General features: G+C 44.1%; 1 protein-coding gene across 2 annotated transcripts in view; it reads left to right on the top strand.

Annotated features, from left to right (window-relative positions):
• SYDE2 (synapse defective Rho GTPase homolog 2) overlaps positions 1–22,167 on the top strand; it is a 30,536-nt gene extending 8,369 nt beyond the window's left edge. For both annotated transcript variants that reach the window (XM_056356544.1, XM_056356545.1), the window contains exons 3-7: positions 4,325–5,424; positions 8,155–8,281; positions 13,715–13,896; positions 14,768–14,999; positions 19,654–22,167. In XM_056356544.1, coding sequence (XP_056212519.1) covers positions 4,325–5,424; positions 8,155–8,281; positions 13,715–13,896; positions 14,768–14,999; positions 19,654–20,156 — 2,144 coding nt within the window. In that variant the 3' untranslated portion in view covers positions 20,157–22,167. The remainder of the gene's footprint in view (positions 1–4,324; positions 5,425–8,154; positions 8,282–13,714; positions 13,897–14,767; positions 15,000–19,653) is intronic.
• Positions 22,168–25,234: the final 3,067 nt, after the last annotated feature.

Raw genomic sequence — 25,234 nt, 5'->3', positions numbered from 1 at the left:
TCTTCTGACTAGGGAAATGGGGGCAAAACTCCTTTTCATGCCACAGAAGACACAGCGAGGGGAGGAAATCTTGGTGGGAGCAGCCCAACTGGACAGTGCTTGGCAGCAGCCACACAGCTGCCGCTTGTGTCTTGGTGGGATGCCAGTGTCTGAATAGAGCTGACTGGTTTACGTGCATTGCAGAATCATTAGTGTTTAAAATATCTGCAACAAACTCATGCTTGTTTGTAGATACCGAGCTCTTCAAGTCCGGTCAGACATCTAAAGTACTGTTACATGTGCTTGTTCTTCTCTCTGATGAGATGCTGCTGTCGAGGATGCTCTGAGGATTGCCACTGTGATGAAGAGCAGGCAGTGGTCAGCCCTGTCACCTCGCAGCAGGCATGAGTCTCCAGAGGTTATGCTCTAATCACCTCCTGTTTCAATCAATAGGCTATTTAAAGCAATTTATTTTATATCTTTTGCTTCTGTAAAAGTGATCCCTGGGTTGATGGGTTTATCATGACTTAATTAATGTCAGTGTGCATAGCATTTGAAGAAAGCAAACTACCTTTACAGAGCTCTTGGAGGTAATTTTTGTGTGTGGTGGTTTTTTTGTGTTTGTTTATTTTTTTTTTAACCTTTTTAATAATTTCTCCATTCCCTAACTCTGAAGTGGTCTGGAGAATGGTCGGGAAATTAAATTGCCTATCAGGTTTAGTTTGGTGGAACTCAGCATTTCCATTAGCTATGAGAGTGGCCAATTGGGACTTTACAGCTTTTCTGAGGAACTTTAAAATGACTCAGAAACCCTACCTTAAGCGATGAGGAATGTAACACGTATAACAGGGTAATCAAATGTGTCTGTAGAATAGGATGTGTTGCTGGCAGTGGGTATGACTGTGATATATGTGCCCAAGCACATGTAAATAATGTTAAGCAGGGTCAGACGAGCTTTTTTGCTGTGCTAGATCACTACATCTGTCTGGCAGGCACTGTGTCGTATGTACTCAGACAGTTTGAGTCCTCTCTTCCCTTAGGGCAGCGTTGTGTTGGGCTACGGTCCGGTCCGTCAGCGCCAGCCTGCTCGACCAAGGGGGCCGCAGCAATTGCCCTGCAGAGCAGACCCCTGGCCGGGTGGGGTGGGAGAGGGGGTCTGGGTTTGTGAGGCACTGTGGGCTGTTTGTGTCTCTCCAGCTCTGTTTCTTTGATCATGAGAAGGCTTTATCCTTTCACGCAGCCGTATCGCTGAACAAAATAAGAAGTGGCTTTGCTAGTCAAGCTGCACAAATAGCTGATGGAAGCAGTCACTTATGATGTTGAGTCCATTTGACTTGGATTGCAATTTTTTTGCTGTATTACTCATGCTGGTAAAGTTTCTGGAAAGCATAAGGTAAATGTAGTAAAGATGGTATATCATGGAACAGCTCAGGCTGGACAGGACCTGGGAAGATAATCTGGTCCACCCTTTGGTGGGAAAGGGAGCCTAGATGAGATTACCTAACACACTGTCCAGTTCCATCTTGAAAACCTGTAGTGATGGGGACTCTACTATGCCTCTGGAGAGGCTGTTCTAGTGATTGAGTGTTATCATTGTAAAAAATAAATTTATATATATACACACACACACACACACATATAGTCAGCTGCGTACATAAAACTGACCATCCCCTTGCTGGTCTGGTAGTCACTTACACAACAGGTGCCTCTTACGTTTCACCTCTTTCTACCATCCTGCTGTAAGGATATTTTTGAAGTTTAACTGCTGAGATGGGGTGTGTGGTGTCAGAGCGAGTGGGGACAGGGACAGCGAGGAGCCTGTTTGCAGCACAGCCTTGCAGCTTGTTCAAGGAACAAGGCACAGCTCAGTTCGTCCGGCACCCGTGTGGGAAAGCGACGTCGGATGGGTAGGCTGGGAAGCGACGTGTTCCCAGACTGTGCTACAGCTCCTTTTGCAGCTTATTCAGAGTAGTCATGTACACTCTTTAAAATTGCATGCATACCTCAGCGCATTGCTGGCTTTAGTGGAACAGCATGTGGCTGAACGCTGGTGGGAATACCATCCTGCATAATACTCGACTGTTAAGTTTCTCCCAGCCACATATTTCATTTTAACTGGTTGGTGCTGAACACAGCAGAAGTCGGACACATAAAAGTCAGAATGTTAGATTGACTCTTCAGTTTTAATGAGCTGGAGGGCAAGTTTAATTTGCTGGCTTGCTTTTCCAAGCCTGTGCCAGAGACTTTTGACAGAGAGGGAAGATGAATGTTAGCGGGCTGCAGTGTGGCACGGATGGCTACAGAGCACTCCAGGCCAGCCCACCCGTGGGACCGTGCCGTGATTTGCAGTACAAGGGAAGGCTTTGTCCGCTTTTATCAAACGCCACATTTCTAACTAGCTGCTTGCCAGAAAAGCACAGCAGGCGTGCTAGAAATAGCCCTTTCTCTGCGAGGGAACTACTTCCGTGAGATGCAGGACTAAATTCGTTTTCTTCTGTCACTCTGGAAAAGATTCTATGTACTGTTCTCCGTAACTGAAACTTTCCCTTATAAAGATACTCTTCCAAGCAACTATCTGCAATGGTTACTGAAGGCAAACTTCTGCTGGGACCAGAACTAGTCTTCATAGGGTTGTTGGGTTTTTTGCAGGGGGACAGGACAGGGATGGGGTCAGACCAAACCCACAACAAATCACTTTGGTCAAAGACCAGATCGCCTGATTTGGCTGTATAAGTGAAGTATAAAAAGTAAGTTACAGCTAAATGGTGAAAATTAATTTGGATGAACAAGGGACTTGTAAAAATCACTAGATGTATGGTGATTTGGACTTGAAGTTTAGAATGCAAAGCAGTAAGCCTTTGAGAAATCTGTAAGAGAAATCTCTGTGAAGTATGTTTTGCTGGGTATCTCATGAAACCAACACTTTTTTCTGTTTATATGCTGTAAATTGACTCTCCCTTTCCCTGTCTAGGAAGCGGGGGGTTGCCAGGCAGATAGGGACGCTGGAGTCTCGGTGTGCTGCTGGGGCTAAGTCCACCAGGCAGGGTTGGTGTGCTTGGGGTCTCCACAGCACCATCACCTGCACAGGGGAGGCTACGCGGGTCCTGTTGGGAGCTGCTAACTATTGCAAAGTGCTGAGTACATGGGGTGGTTATTGCTAGCAAGAACCACTGCTGGTTTCTCAAGGGATAGAAAAGTGACTCTAAGTGGAAGTGCTCATATAATTTTATTAATATCTATCATTCTAACCTCAGTTCCCCTCTTGCATGCTTCATTAACTGGTGTAAATTCATTGCCTTTCCTACGGTCATTACTGCCTCATGCTGGTGACGGTGAGAAAAGCTTAAGCTGTAACTTGGTCTCTGGATTTCCTCGACTGTTGGAGCACGAGGTGAACAGCAGGTTCCTGGACTATGTGCAGTGCTGGCTTACGTCTGGTTGTGTTCCTTAAATAGTTGTCTTTTACTGCTAAATTGAGAGAATCTTTTTTGCTCTTTAGGATCAGTGCCTACTGTTGTTTGTTTTTTTTTTTATCTTGAAAGGTGGGTGATTTCACATGAGATCGTCACTTGGGAACCATGTACTTCTAAGCTCTGCCGTAGGATGGTTGTGCCAGGAAAGATGGAAACTTGCTGGCAGGAATAAGGCAGTGCAGGGTGCAGCTTTTGGAAGGAATAAATCCTCGTGTTGTGCCGCCTCCTCCACCCTGTGGCAGAAAGGAGGTGCTGTGAGAAATGGAAGAGGTGTGAGGCACTGCCTGCACCTACACAGGAGGGATTTAGGGCTCTTTGGGATAATAGACTGACATGCACAAGAGTAGCCATATTCTTTACTAGAGATGAGTGTCTGTCTTCTGGACCTAAGAGGAGTGGGCAGTGCTGATGGGCTGGCTATGTAGCTAACTGCTTTGTAAACAAGGCTGCATTTGCCATATTCCAGTGTTTTCCCAGTTAAGGCTGATTTTGTTGCACCTGTGCCGCAGGAATGCAGCCATGTCTGCTTGTATGGGAGATACAGCACAAACGGATCGAGCTGAATGTAGCGGGTGAGATAGCTCATTCGTTTATATGTAGTTTCTGGCCCTTTCATCTCCGTAAAGCAGAACAAATCTGGCTTTTGACGATGAACTGCCAAATCTGGCTGAACGAGTCAGCAGAGCGCAGTTTTCTGAATGCTCGTGAACATCTGACTGACTGACTGAACGATGGTTGACTGATTGAATTGCTTTTATCAAGGTATGACAAATCAACATGTTTCCCCTAGTTCAAGATTTATTTTCTCATTGCTGTGAACTACAGTTACCGAGTCGTTTGAAAATGACTGTTCCTTCTTTTTTCCTCTAAAGGGTCTGGAGTTGCACTTGCGCACAAGGCTGACATACCCTCAACAGAGGTTTCTCCTCCAAGTCCCAGTCCTCTGAAAAAAAGCGGATCAATCAACTGGCCTTTCCCTGATAGAATTAAATCTCCCAGGACTGTGAGGAAGCTTTCCATGAAAATGAAAAAGCTGCCAGAGCTGAGCAGGAAGCGGAGTGTCAAGGGAGCTTCAAGCCATACTAGTTCAGGTAATCCTCCCCCCCTGCTGAAGGGTAGCTGCCAGGATACAAGCCATACGGTGTCTTTGCCATCTTCTGGAAACTCAACCACAGCTGCCAGCAGGAATGTGATAAGTCGTTACCACCTTGACAGCAGTGTGTCATCGCAACACACCTACAAAAAGAAAAGCTCCAGGAGCTCCAAATCCTTCAGCAAAGGTGGTTACCTCAGTGATGGTGACTCTCCTGAGCTTATAACAAAATCAGGTAAACATGGGCATGAAACCAAGTGTGGGAAAGGAAAGGAGAGCCTTCCAAGTAACAGCGGTAAACCAGAAATAGATATTGACGCCTTCAGACACTACAACTTTTCTGATCAACCCAAGTGCTCTCAGTACATCTCTGGACTCATGAGCATTCACTTTTATGGTGCTGAAGACTTAAAACCACCAAGGATAGACTCAAAAGATGTCTTTTGTGCAATACAGGTTGACTCAGTAAACAAAGCGAGAACAGCCCTGCTTACATGTAGGACAACGTTTCTAGATATGGACCACACGTTCAACATAGAAATTGAAAATGCTCAGCACTTAAAGCTGGTGGTGTTCAGCTGGGAGCCCACCCCACGGAAAAACCGGGTCTGTTGTCATGGAACCGTGGCTCTTCCCACTCTCTTCCGAGTGACAAAGACGCATCAGCTGGCTGTCAAACTGGAACCGAGGGGGCTGATTTACGTCAAGCTGTCGCTTATGGAGCAGTGGGAGAACTCTCTTGATGGCCTCGATGCAGATCGGGAGCCCGTGATGTTTGGGGTAGATGCTCGGAAAGTTGTAGAGAAGGAAAATGCGGGCTTGATGGTGCCGCTTCTGATGCAGAAATGCATTCTGGAGATTGAAAAGAGAGGCTGTCAGGTACTGTGCGTATTTTCATCTGTTTTGTTAGTATTTCTGTGTCAGGATAGCTGCTGTTGGAATGTGTGAGCAGTGAGTGGGAAAGGGGAAATGAAAAACACTTCTACGTGCCCCTTTTTTTTCATTTTTGCTTTGCAGCTCCTGTTTGGTGAACACTAGTCATTGTAATGTGGGAAGAATAACAGGACTGTGAAATCAGTGCTTCCAACTTGGCCTTTGTAGAGGAGCTGTACGCTTGCTCACAGGAGATGCTCACAGTAGTGCTTTAGGGCTAGGGGTAGTGAAATGAACCTGCAGCCACCAGTGTGCAGAGTCACCCTCAAAAAGCAGAGCTGAGATGAGAACTTGGAAATGCTTGATTCCTGAGGCATGGGTAACTCTGTAAGGACATGTGTCTAAATGCAAAAATTAGTGTAATGCTGCCTCCTACCCCAAACCGAGGCATTGTGTGCTGCGACACAAAGCGATGAGGGCAGGTCTTTTGACAAAACTTTACTTACATGTGTGCAGTCTCAAGCCGACATGCCAGAGACTTATCTCTGCCCTTGCTTTGTGCACAGCATTAAGCTGAGGAGGAGACTCTGAGGGGCTGAAATAGTTGTTTCCCCATGCCACTGCTCCTTGTCTTTCTTCAGGTTGTTTTCAAAATTAGGACAGGAGGTGAATGCTGTAAAGCAGCAGTGCCCAGTGCCTTCCCTTCATCCTAATACAGTTTATTGCTTGATACAACCTAATGGACAAAAATACGTGTGAGAAACGAGGTACGGAAACAGATTGCCAGTTATGGATGCTAGGCAAGAAGTCTGTTAGGAAGAATTATGCACAGTCCTGAGGTCAGATGTTCCCCTTGGCGATTAATTTGAGACTGGTGGGAGGACTCTTGCATGCTGTTCCACAGCATGTGTGAGCCTGCAGTTTCTTTTACACCTGTTCTTGCTCAGGTGAAATTGAGAAGTAGTCACACCTACCACTGTTACTATTTTAAATTGCTGACAGGTTGGATATAGTCCCAGGTGTTATGAGATTAAAGCTGATATTTATAACCTAGGTCATAAAATATAAAGAGAAACAGTACTTCTATGTGATTACTTTGCTGAAAGTCACTACTGATAACTGTATGTTTCTTACTGTGGATGCTTCCCCTAACATAATGCAAATCAGTGGAAAAGAGAAGTTTTATTCTTTCCAATGTATGTGTCCCATGGTTTCAGCTTTTTATTTTGGGCTTATTAGCACCTAGTCATGCAGATGGTATTGGGTAATCAAGGCAACATTGGTAATGAAGTGATTGGGATCTGAATTGTCTGAATGTACCTGGTGCTTTTGAGCATGAAATCTAATTTGTGTATTTGCACAGGGAGAACCAAAAATGCGAAATATACTGTTAACTTCTCTTTTTAACCATGTACTTGTCAGATGGTTTTGACTTTCCTATAGACTGCAGACTACTGTCAAGATGTATTATCTCCACCTGAGTTTCAGATGTGGCATTAGAAAATTTTAAAAGTTCAAAAAAAATTTCTTGGGCAAATACTAGAATCATATTCAGACTTGGGGAAGAGGGAGTACAAATTACATTGGGTAACTTTCCATTTATTTAAACAGGAAATAATATATGGCCAGACAAATTCTGTTGTTTGCAAACCTAGATGCACATAATCTAAGGGGGTTTTGGTTTGGCTGGGGTTTTTTTCTTTGTCTTTTGAGTCCATGGTAGTTTTGGACTAACCGTTGACTGCTCAGTACAACTGCCTATAAAGCTCATGGAAATAAAATGAGTTATGTTTAAGATTTAGTTCCTTCAGATCACGAGTGCTTTGTGTAAATGGTGTTGGGGAAAATGAAAAATAAATTATCATAAAATGCAAAATCTGAGTGCATGAAAGCACACGATTTAACTAGCAATTCAGTCCAGGAGCCTTGTGGGTTTCATGTTAAATAACCCCTGTTTTGCATGAAACTTTTCATATAATTTGAAACATGTGGAAGTCAGCATCTTGTCATCTTTAAAACAGCATAATATAAGTGTAATAATGCAGTATTCACAGTTTTCTTGCAACTCTGGTTACTGCAATAAAATAAAAAGTATATTTTGTTCAATATATAACTTAATCTTCTAGGAAAAATGTTTTTGCTTGTTTTGTTTGTTTTTTTTCCAATTGGTTTAGATAATATGTTCTTATTTTTAGTAGATAGTTGGATGGCTACTTTTTTTTGCTAATGATTAATAAATGTATTTTGGTATACTGTAATTTGGTATACATAAAGCTCAAAACACTTCTCATTTCTTTCTGCTGAAGTTGCAGTTCTATCTTGTATTATTAAACAGTTATACTAGGATAAATAATGGTGATCTGACTGAGTAGGATAAGAAGAAAACAGATGTTTCACCTATATTTCTTTGTTTCCTGAGTTTGCATAAAAGCAAAGCAGCAAATGATTCAAATTTAAAACTCATGTTCTGTTGATAAAATACTGCTCAGTGTGTTCACTGTTACAGAAAGCATCAGTGTTATTCACTTACTGCTCAACAGTCCTGACTGTGTCTCTTGTGAAACGTTTGATGCTGTATGTATGTGACCGTTTGGTGTTTGCAATGTTTGAGTTTCCTTAACGTATGTTTCCAAACAGCTGTTTTACTGTGCTTCCCAGGTGAGACAATGCATGATGTCAATTATTAGTCCCTCTGCAGGAAAATGACTGATGTGGGGCCGTTGTTTTTGCTTCTAGGTGGTAGGCCTGTATCGGTTGTGTGGCTCGGCAGCGGTTAAGAAAGAGCTTCGAGAGGCATTTGAGAGGGATAGCAAGGCTGTTACTCTCTGTGAAAGCCAGTACCCAGATATTAATGTCATAACAGGTAATACACTTATCTGATTCTCTTTTAATGTAGAATTGTGCCGTGTTCCTAACGTACCTTTTAAAAGGTGAAATTGTGCTCTGAACTAGTTTTCTGTTGTCATTGAACAAGCTGTTCACTGCTGCTTCGTGTTGCTAAAAGCCAGGTGACGGTGAGTGCTGTAGCCTTGGGGGTGTGCAGCTGCGAAGCAGCAGTGGTTTGGAGGGAGGAGGGTATGGAAGGAGCCGCTTTCACTAGCTGCTCTACCAGTTACAGAGGGACGTGGAAGTCTGGAAGGAGCAGAGATCCCCTCAGCTGTTGGTTTGTATTGGAGCACATCCTGAAACACTCGGTTGTGATCAAGCACATCCCCTGCGCTGGATGCTCCACAACATGTGATCCGAGGGCCGTCTGGGATCGACCCGTTGTCCTCCCTTTTCTGTTGGAGATTGCAGGGTTTTTGGAAACAGATTTCCCATAGTCTTGTGCAGGCTAGTTAGAGCTGCAGGGAAGTGCCTTCATTTGATCATTGCTTCTTTTAAAACATCATTAAATAGCAGCTTTCTCCTGCTCACCAGAGTGGCCCTTTACTTGCTGACACCAGGCAAGGGTGAGGAGCGCTGGGAACACAGGAGCACTCTTAAGAAGCCTGTCTGCATCCACACCAGCTCTTTACACGAGTGTCTTCACTAGAGTTGCACCGCACAACAACAAAGTTGTTGAGGTTTGTTTGGTTTGCTTGAAAGTGGAGCGGTTTTGTAACTATTGATAACTTGTTATGTAAGCCAAAGTTGATTTAATTTCGGGTATCACCAAGTAAACCAATCACTCCAGGAAATTAGCTGGAAGCATTTGTTTCCTACATATCCAGGGACGGAAAATACAGCAACAGTAGTCGGGGTATACATTTTCTGTGCCAAAGCCCTTTCTGTAACATTCGACATCTGGCTGTATAGGACAGTCCCTACCCTGTTTGGTGATTTATTTCATTTCAGTGTATTGGGAATTAATTTTGTTCATTACACTTTATAATTATGCAAAGTGTTATCAGAAGTTACTACTCGGCGACGATTACTGAGGTAGAGCTTTTGGTTCCGAATGTGCAGCTAGTCAGTTTGCCCTGCTTGCCTTGGCTGGTTTCGCTGTTGGGTTCGGTGTTGCTCACAAGCAGCGATGTTCTCAGCAGCAGAAGCTTGTGTTTGTGTTTCACCCTGATGGCATGCACCCTTTATAACCAGGAGGTGTACAGTGAAAGTAAATAGTATAAAAACCTTTTACACTGGATAATTTTCTCTCTTTACAAACAAATTCAAGAAGAAAAAGCAGTGATAACTTCTAAGATCAGATTGTTCCATGAAATTATTGAAGTCCTGTTTTCTTCCTGATTTTTGTAAATCAGCTCTGAAGGGCAGAGGGGTGAAACCTCTCTTGCTTTCTGCAAAACATTAGGAACTGTCTGATGCTGATTTGTAGGCAAACAAATGGCAAACTGCTATTTGGTTAATGTAAACTTTTGGATAATGGAAAACTTCATAATATTTTAAAATCTTAGAATAATGAAAGTGACATTGCACTCCCATGCTTCAAGTAATCATTACAGTAGAAGAGTATTCGCAGAAACTGTTCAGGAGTGTCATGGGAAGGTGTGTGGGAAATTAATTCTCATCCATATACAAAACAGCCTGTAACATTTCATAAGCACTTTGGTTTTCCTGAGTACATTGTACGCTTGGAACCAACCAGAACTGGCTGAAACTGAAGTCTGAACTGCAGGAGAGCTCGGTGCTGATGCAAAGCCCTGGAAGGGCAGTGGTGCAGCCCGACTGATCTTTCCATCACAAGTTTATGATGTAGTAGTTAAATAGAAAAGTGTACTTCAGTTTTTTAATACATGTTGCTGCAGGCGTTGTTGGTGATGGTGGATTTTTGTGTCCGTGCAGGTCCTGCTGGACTCTTGGGTCTTTTTTTTTTTTTGATTGTACTACTGAAAGGTAGTTTTTTGCATCCAGAATTTCTGTTGTAAGAGTGAAAAGACTACAGCCTTGGTGTCTGTCTTACAGAAAGAATACTGGGTATGCTATTGTATACGTTATACTGCAAGAGTTTACTTACGTGCTCCTTACAAGGAGAAGATAGTTTTAAGAAATTACATTTCCAAAACCTGAATTCTTTCCCCTGGAGCCCCGCAGCTGTGCTGTGCGGTTGGCTGCAGTGCCTGCGTCAGTGCTGTGTTGCGAGGACTGAGCGCAGGGACCTGCGTGAGCTGCGGGGGAGGGGTGTTTGCGCCCATAACTTCTGCTGACCAAGATGCAGCCCGCTGTAATTACTGCAGAGAGTGTGGTCTGGGTTGAAAGGGGAACCTGCGGTTTTTGCTGACAGACCTGAGGTACTCATTGTGTTTAGCACTAGGAATAAAAGAGCCTGCTGAGCTCTCTTGCGTGTCCTTCGAGAGGTGGGTTGGGGCGGAATGGTTTTTCCCTGATGTTTTACTACTGTATTTGCAATGCCGAGGCTGATGCACGTGATTCGTACTGCTGTGTATGCCAAAACATGTGTTCCATAAAATATGAATCCTCAGCATAAATCTTGGCTGATTTGAAGAGAAGTGCCGCCTTGTGTCCTTTTTGAAATTTGAGTAGCGCTCTTTTCCAAGAAGATTAAAAAGATTTGGTTGGTTTTTTTTTTGACAGCTCTCCAAAGACTGAAGAATGAACATTTAATGATTAAATCTTGACTGAGAAATGCTCTTGGGATTGGCACAGACTTACGCACAATTAAGTGTGCTCGTGGCTCGAACTGAAGCGTGCAGCCCGTTTTCAGAGCTGACCAGTAGTCATGTTGTTGCACCGTGTCTGCTCGCATCCACGTGAATTCATATCTCTGCATAAAGTATGCAATACTGTTAACAGTTCAGTGGGTCAGAAAAATCAGGAATTAATGAAGTGGATGGCAATTTCTGCTCGCTGTCTAAATTTGTTGTATGTGGTTGTGTCAAGGGGAATGTGCTAGTGGGCTGGCAGCAGTGGGAAGCATAGATTCATGGAAAAATAACAGCAGCCTCTTACAGGGCTAATTTAGCTGAGTGAATAGCAAAAGGATTTAGAAAGGCCAAGGGGCATTCATGGCTCTCAAACTATCCTGTTATTCAGGGCTAAACAGGAGAAAGTCCTTTAGCAGGTGGTAGTCCTATGACTGTGGATGCTATTACAGGAATTCCTACTAAATGATTATTAATAGACAGTTGTGAGTGTTTCAACAGTATAAGCTGATTTGATTACGATGTACCATTTCCTACCGTAAGCTGATTCTGATTTCAGCCTCCCCCTCCAAAAAAAGCACAGCTGAAACAAATACCCTGCTAAAAGTCAGCATTTCTTGCTAGCATTTTGCTTACAGAAAAGGGAAAACACCCCAAACTACATTGTACGGCACCAGCCTCAGCCACGTTAGTCTCAAATATTTTAACCAGCTAATCCACGCCTGGAACATGGGCCTCTAAAATTTGAGGAAGAAATAAAATTTGTTGGGGAGGGAGGAGTATGAGTTATTAAGCAAAAGATAGCCACTTAAGTGGAGCAGTAGCAAAAGCGACATATTCTTTTTAAAACAAACAAAACCCACCAACCACCAGAGGGAATATGTTTTTAGGAAAATATGTTGATGGTTGTTCGCATGCTTTATATTCCTGATGGGATGTTGCCATTTTAAGCACGGATAGAGCTGTTGGGTGCTGGTCTGCAGAGAGGTTTTCCTGGCTGCCCTGTGCCTTGTGCTGCAGAGCTCTGGCTCTGGCTGCTTTTTGGGTTAGCGCCGCTCGTGCGATGTGGCTTCAATAGCAGCGTTACTGTTAAGTGCGGCATTATTTTTAAAATAATATTTATACGGGAAGGAGCTAACTTTTACTTGCATTCTGCATGTGAACATGGCTGTGGAGGGGGAAATGTTAACTTTCATCCTCTGTATTTTTTTAGAAATGACCTCATGACAAAGCCTGCTGTTACACAGCTCAGTTTACTGCTGGGTTATGAAGACCGAGTTTACAAAAACTGTTGGGCTGTGAAGTGGCACAGTGTGATGGTATTTGCTGTGGTTTGGGATTTTACAAGGCTATGAGGAGCGCGTACTGAAAAATCTTCTACTTTTCAAACTTCGCCTTTTTGGAGGACAGGCTGTTAATAATGACAGTACCTGCTTTCAGAAAGTTTTGGGATTTTTTAATCCACCATTTCTTCTTGAAGTATTGGAATTCAGTTGTGATCTAGCTAAAATGGGTAGATATTTGTGGCACAGAATGCATTTTTTTTAGGAAAATAAAAGCTGCTGGAAGGCAGGCTTGTTTCCTTCAAAGCTTTCTCTGTCAGTTCTACTGGATGTGTTGTTGCTCCTGGATAGCATCCTGCTGTGTCCTTTCTAGAGGGCTGCTGTTAAAAGTTTTAATGTTTTGGGTCTTTTAATGGTTATTGTTACAATCACTGAAACCCCACTCAAACTGAATATCAGCCACCCTCTAAAGCCAGCCTACAAGAATGCAAATGCTTATTCCTTTTTGTTGATTTGCACCTGCAGAAGGAATGGGGGTTAAAGAGGCGCTTGCCTGGTGGTTGCATCCCCCAGAAACAGCCTCTCCTCCAGCATGTCCCCAGCTCCTGGAACGGTGTGGTGTGGCTCTGCAGCTGGGATGGCTCAGCGCGTGGTGTGTGAGCTAGTGTCTCCTGTGTACGTGAATTACATTTGTCACAGCAGAAGCGTGTGGTGTGCTGGGGGTACAGAGCATCCAGAGGCAGGGGGGAGTTGGTGTTTCCCTCTCGAGGACATCTGTTTGGTTTGTGCTTTGGGAGGCAGGAAAACTGTGTGCTTCACCAAACATGCCACTGGCACTGGGCTGTTTGCTCATGATTTTACAGCTGAAAACAAACTGAACAGAAAAATTAACTGCTGGTTGTCTAAAGGAGGAGGTGCCACCAAGCTGAGGACTTTGGTGTTTGTAGGAGCTCCTTTCCTGTGATAGGAAGTGTCCTGTTGAGACACTTGGGGAGAGGGACCTGGAGGGATGCTCGCCCTGTGCCCGGTGTGCCTGCTCCTGCCCAGGCAGCAGCCCCTGCACGCACCCCTCCGGTGGCAGCGCACCTCCCTACCCCTTCGTTTGCGATGAGCTGCCTTGCGTGGGCTTGGAGAAGCTGCCAGGACAAGGGGTGCTGGTGGCCCCGGCCTGGGGGGGACGTTGCAGGTAGCCCCTGCCTCTTGGCTGGCCCCGGGGAGCCCTCATGTGCCTGTTGCTCGCTGTGCCCTTTTGCTGTCCTCCCCCCGCCTCGCTCCCGAGTGCAAGGTTTGTCGCTGACACAGAGGATTTTCTCATGGGACGGGAGAGGCTGTGGTGCTTTAGTGCTCCCAAAAATAATTTGAAAGGGAATCTGCAGCTTGTTAAAGGCAGGTGTTCTTGTGTCTCTTGTGAAGGTGTGCTCAAGGATTATCTGCGAGAGCTACCCTCTCCCCTGATAACCAAGCAGCTCTACGAAGCGGTGTTGGATGCCATGGTGAAAAATCCCTTGAAAATGACAGCAAGTGGTTGTGAGAACGACCCGAGTGACTCTGAGCACACAGCAGCCCTTCTGGATTGCCTGCCAGATGTTGAGAAGGTGAGCGGTATTAGAGGGTTCAAGTAAATTGCATGCTTCAGAAAATAAAGGAACATTTTCACACTGGAGATGGAATGTGTCAAAATGTGTACACCTATTTGGTGACTTAACAGTCCACTTGGATTTTTTGATGCCCCACGTCTTTGAGAATACTTCCATGCTGTGATTAATTGGAAGGTCTGCATCGCTGGGTTTACTCCAGATTGCATTTTATATTGTCCTGTAAAACTGAATGAAAAGCTGCGATTGCTACTTTTACATTGCTCGATTGAAGATTATTCCTGTGTGTTGTCCTGCTCCGTTTCTGTGAAGGTCTCCGATGTATGTATGCTGTAATTACACGGACAAATGCATTCCTCTTTCCTAAATATGTGCAATAAAGCCTTCACTTCCCATACAGTGTAATAGTGCTGTGCTGTTACGTGCCAGATTCACCTCCGTGCAAAACCACAGCCCGTTTCTGGGGTGAGAGAACGCGAGTACCTGGAAATTACCTGGAAGCTTGTTCTGATGCTGAGGTCATATTGAGGGTTTCTTTATTTTCTGATGTGCCTGGGTCATCTGGACAGCTGCTGCAGCTTCTCTCCCTTCCCTGATGTCCCCTTTCCACTGTGAGAAAACTCATCCATGTAAAACTGAGGTCAGGCAAGAAACAAGCTGAATTTTACCAGAAAAGCTGTCTTAATTAGTCTGCTTTGGGATGGTCTAGTACAGCTTTTCTAATTCAGCATTTAAATGTTCCATTGATGGGTGCTGGTAGAAAAAACGTAGCGATCAGCCTTGATCTTGCCCCTCCAGAGCAGTGACATTAGGATGTCAACACCCCCTTTGTCTAGCGTTTTGTTTCCTGAGTGGTATTTTGTTCTTTTAGGCTACCCTGAAGATGCTGTTGGATCACCTGAAGCTGGTGGCTTCTTACCACGAAGTGAATAAGATGACATGCCAGAATTTAGCTGTGTGCTTTGGGCCTGTGTTGCTGAGCCAGAGGCAGGAGACCACCAACCATAACAACAGAGTCTTCACGGACTCAGAAGAGCTTGCTAGTGCCCTGGACTTCAAAAAACATATAGAGGTTCTTCACTATTTACTCCAGCTGTGGCCAGGTACGCTTTCATGAATCTGATCAAGGGAAAATGTCAAACCACTACTGCTTGCTTTTACTGTGTGACAGTCTATGTTAATTCACAGGATGACTGAGCAGCATCAGAGTTCTTAAAACATGTGGTACTATGACATCACCTATTAATGTAAAGAAATCATGACAATTTTATAATCTACTCTTTGTATTTGGTCACTTTGTTTAATGGGAAGTTTGTCGTTTCAGTTGCTTTCTTACCAGATGGCAGAGTTTGAGTATGTTAGAAATGGTGATGAGTATTTTATGTGAGTAAAGACACTGGAAAAAACAAACTTAGTGACAGTAAGGTTTCCGCATCTGAATTAAGTGGTTTGGGGATGGATTTTTTTTTTTCATTGTGCGCCCCCGATTTGACCATTCCGGTTTATCTGTGTATGGAACTCATTAGTTGTTTGGTCCCTAAGATACCTGAAGGGTTACTTTATTTCTGCCCTTGTAATTTGGCAGAGCTGGGAACATCCTTACAGTAAGACCTGTGCAAATTCTAGTTGTTTTTGCAGAGCTTTGTATAAGGAAAAATGTTTTTAAAACAAAATGCAACAGAAGACCCAAATGAAACAAACCACAAAACCCAAAGTAAAATACTCTTAAGTACCTTTTAGCTCCCGCTTCCGAACTTGAGAGGTTATGTGCTTTTGCACAATTTGGGGTCAGTTCTCGCTAACAAGGGAAGTGAAATTCTAATCTTCCTAATAAAATAACAAAGTAGAAGTGAAGGTAACTATTTCTGCTAAGATTTAAGATGGGAAATGATTGCCCAGTATTCATGTTTCCCCTGGTATTCAGAGAGGCGTAAGTGGGAATAGTCGGGACGACATCTGGAGCCCTGGGTTTCAGCCTGCAGGGAACTCCCCGGCGTCGCTGCCGGACCACAGCCTTCTCTTGCACAAGCGCGGCCTGAAGTCGGAGCGGGCAAACGTGTAGCAGCTCTTCAGTTAACGGGGGGAGTTTGAGGGTCGTGCTGTGAAACGACTTAATATTGGATCTAATGAGTTTAGTTTTGTTTTCGGGTAGTCTTTGGCCAAGCAGTGGAAGGCTATGCAGAAGAGGGGTCTGCTGTGCTCTGCTGTGGCTTCTTCCTTTTTCACAGTGGTCTGGCTAACTGGTGTGGGGAACTGAGCTGTTTGGTAACTTGAAGAACTTGATATCCACTTCTCAAATCTGAGCAGTGTAAACCCTTTAATTCTTGAGGCTAAGAGAAGATTCAGCTCATCTAAACAGCTTCTCAGTTGTTCCCTTTTGTAACACAATGATTGCTTCTGGGAAACCGTGGCATTTCTGCACCAGCTGATGTGTGAAATGGAATTACAGTTAATCTAAGTGAACAATACGTATGATTTTGTTTGATTTTAAATTTATTTTATTTTTCTTTGAAGAGGTCTGCTTTTTGTGGGAGACCTGGGGTCACCCAGGAAACATGGAGGGTCGTGAAGGGCCTGACTTGGCAATACTGCATTGGAGCCAGCTGGGTGGGCTCTGCTGCTCGCTGTTGAGGACACAAAATATTCCCCAACGCATTTAAACAGTGTTTGGGAAAAGGCTCCCCGCTCCAGCATCCCCTCTGTTGCAAATATTATAAAGAGCAATTGCCATTCTTAGCTAGGTGGTTCTAGAAGCATTGTATTCTGGAGGGCCCAGGAAGGGCTCCTGACATGTAAGCATGCATTGGCGAAGACCTATATCTGGCAGATTCTATACAATAACTAAAAAAAACCAAGCAACCACCTGTCTGGATTTGTTGTCTATTCCTAGACACGAGGTATAAATGAGTGTGCACTAGCAGACAAAGTGCAGGATAGTCATGTGAATGTGTAGTCTTTGTCTTACCAGTTCCTAATCAAACTATGCAAGATACATGATCTTGCTGTTAATTAAACAGGGTTTTGTGATTACAAAAAAAGTAGAGGAATCTGCGCTGTATTGTTACACAGGTCATCTTAACAGTCTCTGCTCTACTTAGCCAGCAATATTTGTTAGTTTTTTATCTAGAGATGTTTTTAAAATATTTGTAAGGTGGGTTTTTTTGAGGTCTTTTTGGTTTGGTTTTTATTTTCATTATGAGAGAGAAAACTTTTTTCAGAAGGTTTAATCCTTTCTTGGGTAAAACTATGAAGTATCAGGACAAGTGAAGTAAATACCAAAGAGTTGACTGTGAGCTCGCTTGACCAGCCCAGCATAGCTGCCAGGTTTGTGAATAGCCCCCTGAGGTCTTTCAGGTGCTTGAACATTTCTTGCGGTATATCAGGTTATCGGATACCGATTAGTTAAAAGAATATTCTGGGCAAGACAGTATTTCGGCCATCGTGGGCTGCTACGTCATTCCTCTTACAGCAGTTTGCACCCAGGGGGTATCGCTAGGCTCCTTCCTACTGCCACAAACCTCGCTGGTGAGAGCTGCTGTGAATCGGGGCGTGCTGCTGGTTAAGGGTCGGTGAGCCCCTGCGCCTGCCCCCGTCGCTTAGCAGTGGGAAAGGTGAGTTTGGGAAAAAAGTCAGTGTAGACAACTAGTGTACTGGAGCGCAAGTCTCGGTTGTGTTGTCCAATTACAAGCAAACTATTATAAATCAGCTTACAGGCATGGGAAATCAGGCAGTGCCAGCCACTGCCCTGGTGTTTGTTCAGCTGAGCGGGCGAGTTGCTTTCCAGCACTCAGGCGCAGGTGCTGGAAGGATGTCACCGGCAGGACAGCTTGAAGAGCTGCTTGTGGGCGATGTAAATGGCAATACTTTTAACATTTTTTCCATACTCTGCTGACCTGCTGGTGGCCGTGCCCTGGAGTCACCTCCTGTAACAGCTGACCCTGCAGCTGTGGCACATACACGCTGGCCACGCTCACGGTCAGCGCTGCTGGGGTGCTGCCGGCGGCTGGCTCTGCTTGCTGCAGCCTCACAGAAACCTCCTTTGCCTGAAAATAAGAGCAAGATGGAGAGTTGGTTTGACATACTGTGCAGCTTCATGGTGGGCTTGAGGCGATTGAGGACACTTGTGCTCCCTAGTCAGCTGCAGCTGGGCAGCCCCAAAGCTGCTGACCACCAAAAATGAAAAGCAGCTTTCAGTCAGGTCAGTGAGCCCGCACAGGAGAGAGGGGGAACACGGGTGGAGGAAGGGGAAGACCAAGAGCTGTCTGGGCAGCAGTAACTGCACAGGAGCTAATCCTGAAACCCTGGGCATGGTTTATGGCATGGCTGCTGTAGGGAGCAAAAGCAGGTAGGTGTACCTCTGCCCACAGGGAGCACGCACCACGGTAGAGGGGGCAGGAGTAGGGTTACCAGTAGTGTTTTCCTTCACCTTGAAGAGCAAGCCAAACACTATCCCTTGGTGTGCGAGAACTGTGCAGGACATTGTGCTAAAAGGGAGGTAAAACAGGAATGCAGAGATGTGAAGCAGGTGAGCACCATACAGTGTAAACAGAACAGTTGGACCCAACAGAAGGGTTGCAGTCAGGTCCCTTACGTTTAATCTTCTGTAGATTGAGACAGCTTGATAATCAACACGTTGTGCAATACTTCAATTTCCGTATTTTTCCAATGGAAAACAAATAGTCCTTGTTAGGTTAGACCATGTAATACTGGCAAGTTATTGTTAACCCATGGCCCTCCTTCTTAATGGAGCATAGTCTGAACAGAAGAGCTTTTGTTACAGCAAGGGGAGTGGGGGCAGAGCAGTGGTAGTTATTGCATGTTGCTTGCAAGAGGTAAAGTGAGACTAAAATCCCCTGGAGAGACCTGTAAAGCAGACCCAGAAAGAGAAGCATTGGGCACGTCTCAGGACTGAGCCTTTGTATGTGTGTGCGTGTGTGCAAGGAGAGACTGAACTGCACGGGTTTGTGTGCGCTGCTTTTTCAGCGGTGAATGGGAATAGAAAAATCTCTGCTGCTAATTAGAAGAGGTAATGGTCTGTATAAAAGCAAAAAAAGCTTTGCAGCTCAGATGCTTAATAAGCAAGGTGGGTAAAAATATTTGTACTGTTTGCCATAGGAAGCCGGTAACAGTGGAGGAGGCTTAGTAACTCACAGTGTTTAATCGTGAGCTCAGGTAACACTGCCATCAAACCTGTTTGAGTGTATGTCTGACACGGGGTTGTGGCTGCTTAGAAAAGTTAATGCAAATGAGCTTCTCTAATAGCGCAGAACGTTAGGGCAAAAGAGAAGTGCAAGAGTTCAACTCTTGGTGTGTCTTCAGCTTCTCTAGGTGTTTCTCAGCAGTGGTATTTTTGTGTTTTAACCTCTTTTGCTGTGCCTGCTTTCTGTTACTCCTTTAGCCTGGACAAAGCGTGCGAGCTGAGCTGTTTGCTTTTCTTTGACCCAGAGCCGGATGGTGATTAACTTGTGCAGTGAATTTAATCGGTGCTCTTGGAGTTTCTACTTTTGGACAGGCTTCTCTGTTGCAATTTGAATCTGGCATGAGTCTTGAAAACTGAGCTTTTATGGTAGTTTTTCTAATTATTTTATATCAAACAGTGGCAGAAAACGTAGCAGTGGAATGTATTGGCTGTAAGCTTGCATGTATTCATGCATGCTGTTACCGTGTGACATCAAGGGAGGACAGTGGACATCTGTCATGGACTTTTCTTGTTGCGGCACGGGTTCAGTCCTGACTAGTTTAACTTCTCTCTTCTAGTACATCACTGGCCTGCAAAAGAACCAGCACATCTGAATGCATTTCCCGAGCACACATCCTCCCAGAATTACCTGAGACCCAAGAGGCAGAGACCTCAGATGCTGAATCTAAGCGGTACCGAGATGTCTGGGGTGCTCAGACCAAGGCCAGCAGGTCTGGACAGCCCATCAAGCAACCGCTATGCTGGAGACTGGAGTAGCTGTGGGGAGAACTACTTCTTAAACCCGAAAGACTGCCTGAGTGAAGCAGATTATGACGACGTCCCTTCGGAAGATACAGAGAGCGGGGATGACAGCAGCAAAGCTGAGGAGTTGGATGCCCCAGTGGGACAGGTGCCACCGGTCCCCAGGGAGCACGCCTTCCAGAGCTATTTGACAATGCAAGCAATAGACTCCGCCGTGGATCACAGAGCAAACCTCAAAGACCTGCAGGAAAGTATTGATACTCTGATAGGAAACCTGGAAAGGGAACTCAACAAAAACAAACTAAATATGAGTTACTAGATCCTGTCCTGCATGATGCTGCCTCCTCACGCCTCTGTGCCCCGCATCAGGCTTCCCACAGCGGTGCGAGGAGTGACGGTGCCCCTGGACACCTTGTAAGACCACCTTGCGTTAACAAATTTTAAGCCATTCCGTTACGTTGCTGCCTCTTGGTTAGAAGGTGTTGGCCTGATTCAGGTGTTTGGAGGCAAAGCTTAGCGACTGTGAGGTAATTCCACATAGTGGCATCTCTCCCTGAAAACACGGTGCACTTAGGTGGTGTGGGCAACACCTGGGGGAGGGTGAAGCAATGTCTCTGCTGTCAGCGGTAGCAGAACTCCTCATTCCTGAAATCCTGGCTCCGGTACAGATGTTCCTCTTGGCAGAGGATGAACGCTGCTTGGCCTCAGTTTTGCAGCATGGACTTCAGATAGACTTGTTTTACTGTATATGCAATGGCTGCTATGAAAAATGCTTTATATATATATATATATATAAAATATTTATATATGAAGTTTTAATTGTACAAATATTAACGTATTCCTGCATTAACACTTTTCAGTAATAATTTAAACAAGCAAAAATTAAATATTTTTCTAACCTTGTTTGTATATATCTGTGTATAAATGTGCATGTGTCTGTTTGTAGCCACCTTTGGACAGGGGAGGTCTCTCAGAATTATGAAATGTCCCTGTTTCTAGGAAGACGTGTTCAGTGATGCCAGGATGAAGTTACCCCTTGGGTAACAGAGTGTTTGATTTACGCACAGAAACACAGCCAGAGAGAAAGCAGGGTGAATGATTAATATAAATGACCTTGTGTGTTGCAGGGGCATTGGTTTGCAGGTGTTGACTATTAACTCTCTCTCACACAGACACCCCCCCCTTCTCATTTTTTCCCCCCCCTTTTTTTTTTCCTGTTTTTTTTGTTTGTTGGTTGGTTTTTTTCCTCCATGGTTTTTCTTAAATATAAAGAAGGTTTGGAAGGTATTTACTTCTAAAAATAAATGGTTCTTGTTTGTCCTTGTGACCTATTAAATTATTCGATACTTATTTTCTTTCCCCTTCAGAGTTTTATGTTATTTTTGTTGAGGTACCATTGTCTGGCTGCTGGTAGTTAGATGTTCAAGCCCTCTCTGAAGGGCTTTGGCTCTGGAGATGCAGGATTCAAATTCTTTACAAAGGCAGTTACTTTTTTTCTCTTGAGTTGTTTTTTGTTTGTTTGTTTGTTTTTTTTTAAATCTCCCAAAAATAGAAACCTGAGTTGTTCCATGAGGTTCGGTGAGTTGAGTGATGTTACTCCTGGGGAGTTTGGGTGGGATTGCAGTTCACTGTGACCTTACTAAATCCTGCTATCACCATCTCGGATCTGTAGTCCTTTATGGTGAGCAGTTAAATTTTTCGTGTTAAGGAAACACATTCTTGGTTTAATTAAAAATAGTTACCAAATCATACACGGATGTTTCGATAGTCCCTTTAACCAAAAGGCAATACAGAGCCATTCCTTGTACTTCACGGGTCACCCCTGTGAGGAAGGGGGCACTGGGGCGGCGGGGGGAGAGGGTGGTGTGTTTTGAGAGGACGAACACCCAGTCGCTCTCAGCTGGCTGGGCAGAACTTAATTCTCCTCATCTTTTTGGTACGATGTTGGCATCCCGCCATGGCTTTCCGTTCACCCTGTGGGTAAGTGCTTTTCTGCTAACCTGTACTTCCTTATATTGCTTAATTGAAGAGTTATTTATTTACAGTAGTAAGGAATTAAGAATCGCTATGGCATACTTCACCCCTCTTTTCTAAGGAATTATTTTAGCATGGTTTCAAATGGTTTATTCAATCGCATTAATTTATTTTTTATGTGTTAAAAGATGCAAAACAATTATTGCAATATAATGATAATGTATGAAAATGTAAATTTAACCTGAAGCATTTATCAATAAATCGATGTATTTTTTTAAACTTTTATACCTACAGAATGTGCATACATTTTAAACTATAAAGTTAAATTCTAAATAAAATTTGAATTAAGAACAAAATTTGCCTAAGCCTAGTTAGTGCTTATTTAAACCTGTCTGAGCTGGTCCCATCCATCTGCACAGGCTGCACATGTGAATTAATCATGTGAATTAATTCCATAAAGACATTGAGCTTCTCAGAAGATGCTTTGTTCTGTTGTCATTTCTAGATTGAGCCAGCATTTCGTTACATAATTTAAAAGAACACCAGGCCACTACTTAATTTAAATTCAAAAGGAATAATATTCTAAGGACATTGTCAAACCAGTGTTGTGGCAGCATTTCTTCTTCTGTTGCAGGATGCTGATGCTTTTGAACATAGCCTGGCTTCTGCACCGGGTGTGTAGATGTATTAGCACTGGTTAAAAGTTGTTTGCATTTATACTTATTTGATGAATGGTATGTTAAGTTTTAATTGTCTATAGTAATCTAGATGATGTAAATGAGCATCGTTAGAATAAGCGTGAACTTTTCCCACAGGAGGGTTCTGTAACTCAGTACAGCAGTGCACTGCTCTGTCGGCTTCAGTATTTTAACCTTACAACAGGGGAAGTTAATGAGTTGACAAACTGTATTAATGTTAATCTAATTAGTTAATTAAAGTGTTGGTATTGTTCAAATGAAACATTTGCTGTTAATCTAGTTATAACAACTTGTATTGTTTGTAGAACATGTTGTGTATTTTAGAAGTCCTCTCCTAAGGAGACGTTTCCCAAGTGGTATTTTTGTTATATGTTGTCCCTTACATATATTCTTATAGATACTATTACATTTTGTAAAATTACTTATATGATCCAGTCAAGATGCATCCTTCTCATGATTGTTACAGACTCTCAAGGAACAGGATTATTGTGGGAATCGCCCTAATCTAGAAATTGGGAGATTATAACAACCTGCTTCTACTAAAGTAGTAATGAACATTTTTTTTCTTTATACGAAGGAGCAGCCTTGGGCTGCGTGTGTTTTGCAGGGCAGAGCTCCTGTTGAAACCCGTGGGCACAGCCAGGAGCTTCTCTTACTGTACTAACCTTTGTTGTTGCCAGCTTGGTGTAGCTCGGTTTGTCAGCAGGAGCAGCTCCTGCTGGAAGAGGTTAAAAGCAGAGGCAGAGCCTGCAGTTGAGTTCAGAGAGCAGATGTCCTTGGAGCGTATGGACTTCCTCCAGGTGTGACCTCTGCTGCTGAGGTAAAGGAAATGGATGCAGATGCTCTTGCAGAAACAGTTCCAAGACTTGCACCAAAATTGCATACAGTGTTATACCCAAGTACCGGGCCAGTGATGGCCACATGCTGGGCTGGGTGGCAACCAAGAATTGTAGTTTGTACTCCCCAGGGAAAAGCAGAAATGCATCTTTTGGCCTGTGCTGCTCTGCTGCCAAGTGTTAAGGGTACGATAACCGGGGTGGGTCCAGGAATGAACCAGGCCCATTCATGGAGCATTAATCCACTGCCGTTTGTTTGAACGGGATTGTCCAAATGCTGCTTGTGCTGTGTGGCTGACCCAGCTGACACCAAATCCCTTCTGCCCCTTTCTCAGCTTCCCACAGCAGCTCATTACAGGAGCACGCAAGAGGTGGTGAGGGGTGTGGGGCAGGGGGTGGCAGCATGTCCTCGGGCTGGCTGAAGCCACTGGGGACCTACATCCTCAGAAACTTCACATCTTTACATTTGTCTTTATCAAATGCGTAACGTATGTGCATGTTAATGCGCCAGGCAAGAAATGTAGCTGCCGCTATTTGGACATGTTCTAAAAATAGAGGGAGCTGTCCCTACAGAAGTAGATAGTGGGTTTTTTTACAGAATAAATCTATAAATCTGATAAGCCAGAGACACATCTGGTACTTCTGCTGCCAGATCTTAACCCCTTCACCTTCCTCCCCATCCCAAGGTTCAGGACTTTCTTAACAGTAAAAATGTATTTTGATGTAAGAGGTCTTTAGCTCAGGTTCTGGAGCCGGCAACAGTTGAAAGATGGTTATTTGGGGTGGCAGGAGGACTGGTGTTACATTTTGTGTAACTGATGCATTTGTTTTAAAATATCCGTTTTCATCCTATTTGATTATTTTTTTTTTTTTGACCATGCAGGAAACGCCGTAATTTGTCTTAACAATAAAATTTGCTAGGCAAAATTAACCTGTGGAACAGCCTGCCATGAGATAATGCAAAGCTGACCCTACAGGTATTTGAATGTCTAGGATTGCATTAGAGAGGATAAAAGATCATGATGGGATGTATAATCCCATGTTTCTGGTGTTATTTGGGAACAGAGATGAGGAGGGAAGTGGCTCTGAGGACGGCTGCTCCCTTGCCACTGGGGGATTCCTGCGGCTCCCAAGCTTCCTTTGCTCTGGGGAGTGTGGGGAGCTGATCAGCAGAGCCCTGATCTGTTGCCTTGTCCTCACTGTTAGTAAAACCCAGCTGAAATCTGTCTCTTTTCAGAATACTTTCTTAATCAAAACTCCCAAGTGTGCCTCTGTGGTGGGGAACAAGGCTGGTGTGGAGGCTGCTGCCTCTGCTGGGTCACAGGCAGCGCGCCGGTGGCGGGGCTTTTTTAATCAAAAATCTGTGGAAGATGATCTGAGGTGGTCTAACAAAAGACCAGGTCTGATAAGAGAGCTGAGCTTTTTAATTAGTGGGTTGTGGGATATGTACATATCTGTATGGAGCAGCTGTTAGTTAAATATTGATTTAGCAGAGGAGCTGTGTTCTCTTCCTATTTGAGCTCTGACTGCAAACACTGCTGCAGGTGGTAGGGATGCGCTTGTTGTGTTTTCCTAGGTTTTAATTTAGAGGTAGTTTATTACTATAATACACTAACAAACAAGACTATTTTTCAAACCAAGTCCTATCTGGTGGCACCAAACCTCTCTTAAATCTGACTAAATTTCAATCAAAGCAGTAAAAGTGATGGGGAAATCCTGGCAGTAGAAAGCTGGAGGGGCGTCTTTTTAACACTGCCTAAACCAAATGTGCAGTGTTTGTTTCGGGAGGCTCACAGTGCTCCTGCTCTGTGCTCGGCTGTGCTTTACTCTGACCAAGCAGAGCACCGGGGCTGGCTATCGCTCATCAGCCAAAGATGCTCTCTGCGAAT

The sequence above is a fragment of the Falco biarmicus genome, chromosome 11 (assembly GCF_023638135.1).
Source record: "Falco biarmicus isolate bFalBia1 chromosome 11, bFalBia1.pri, whole genome shotgun sequence".
Classification (NCBI taxonomy): domain Eukaryota; kingdom Metazoa; phylum Chordata; class Aves; order Falconiformes; family Falconidae; genus Falco; species Falco biarmicus.
The sequence above is the reverse complement of the archived record's forward strand: the minus strand, read 5'-3'. Positions and strand labels throughout refer to the sequence as shown.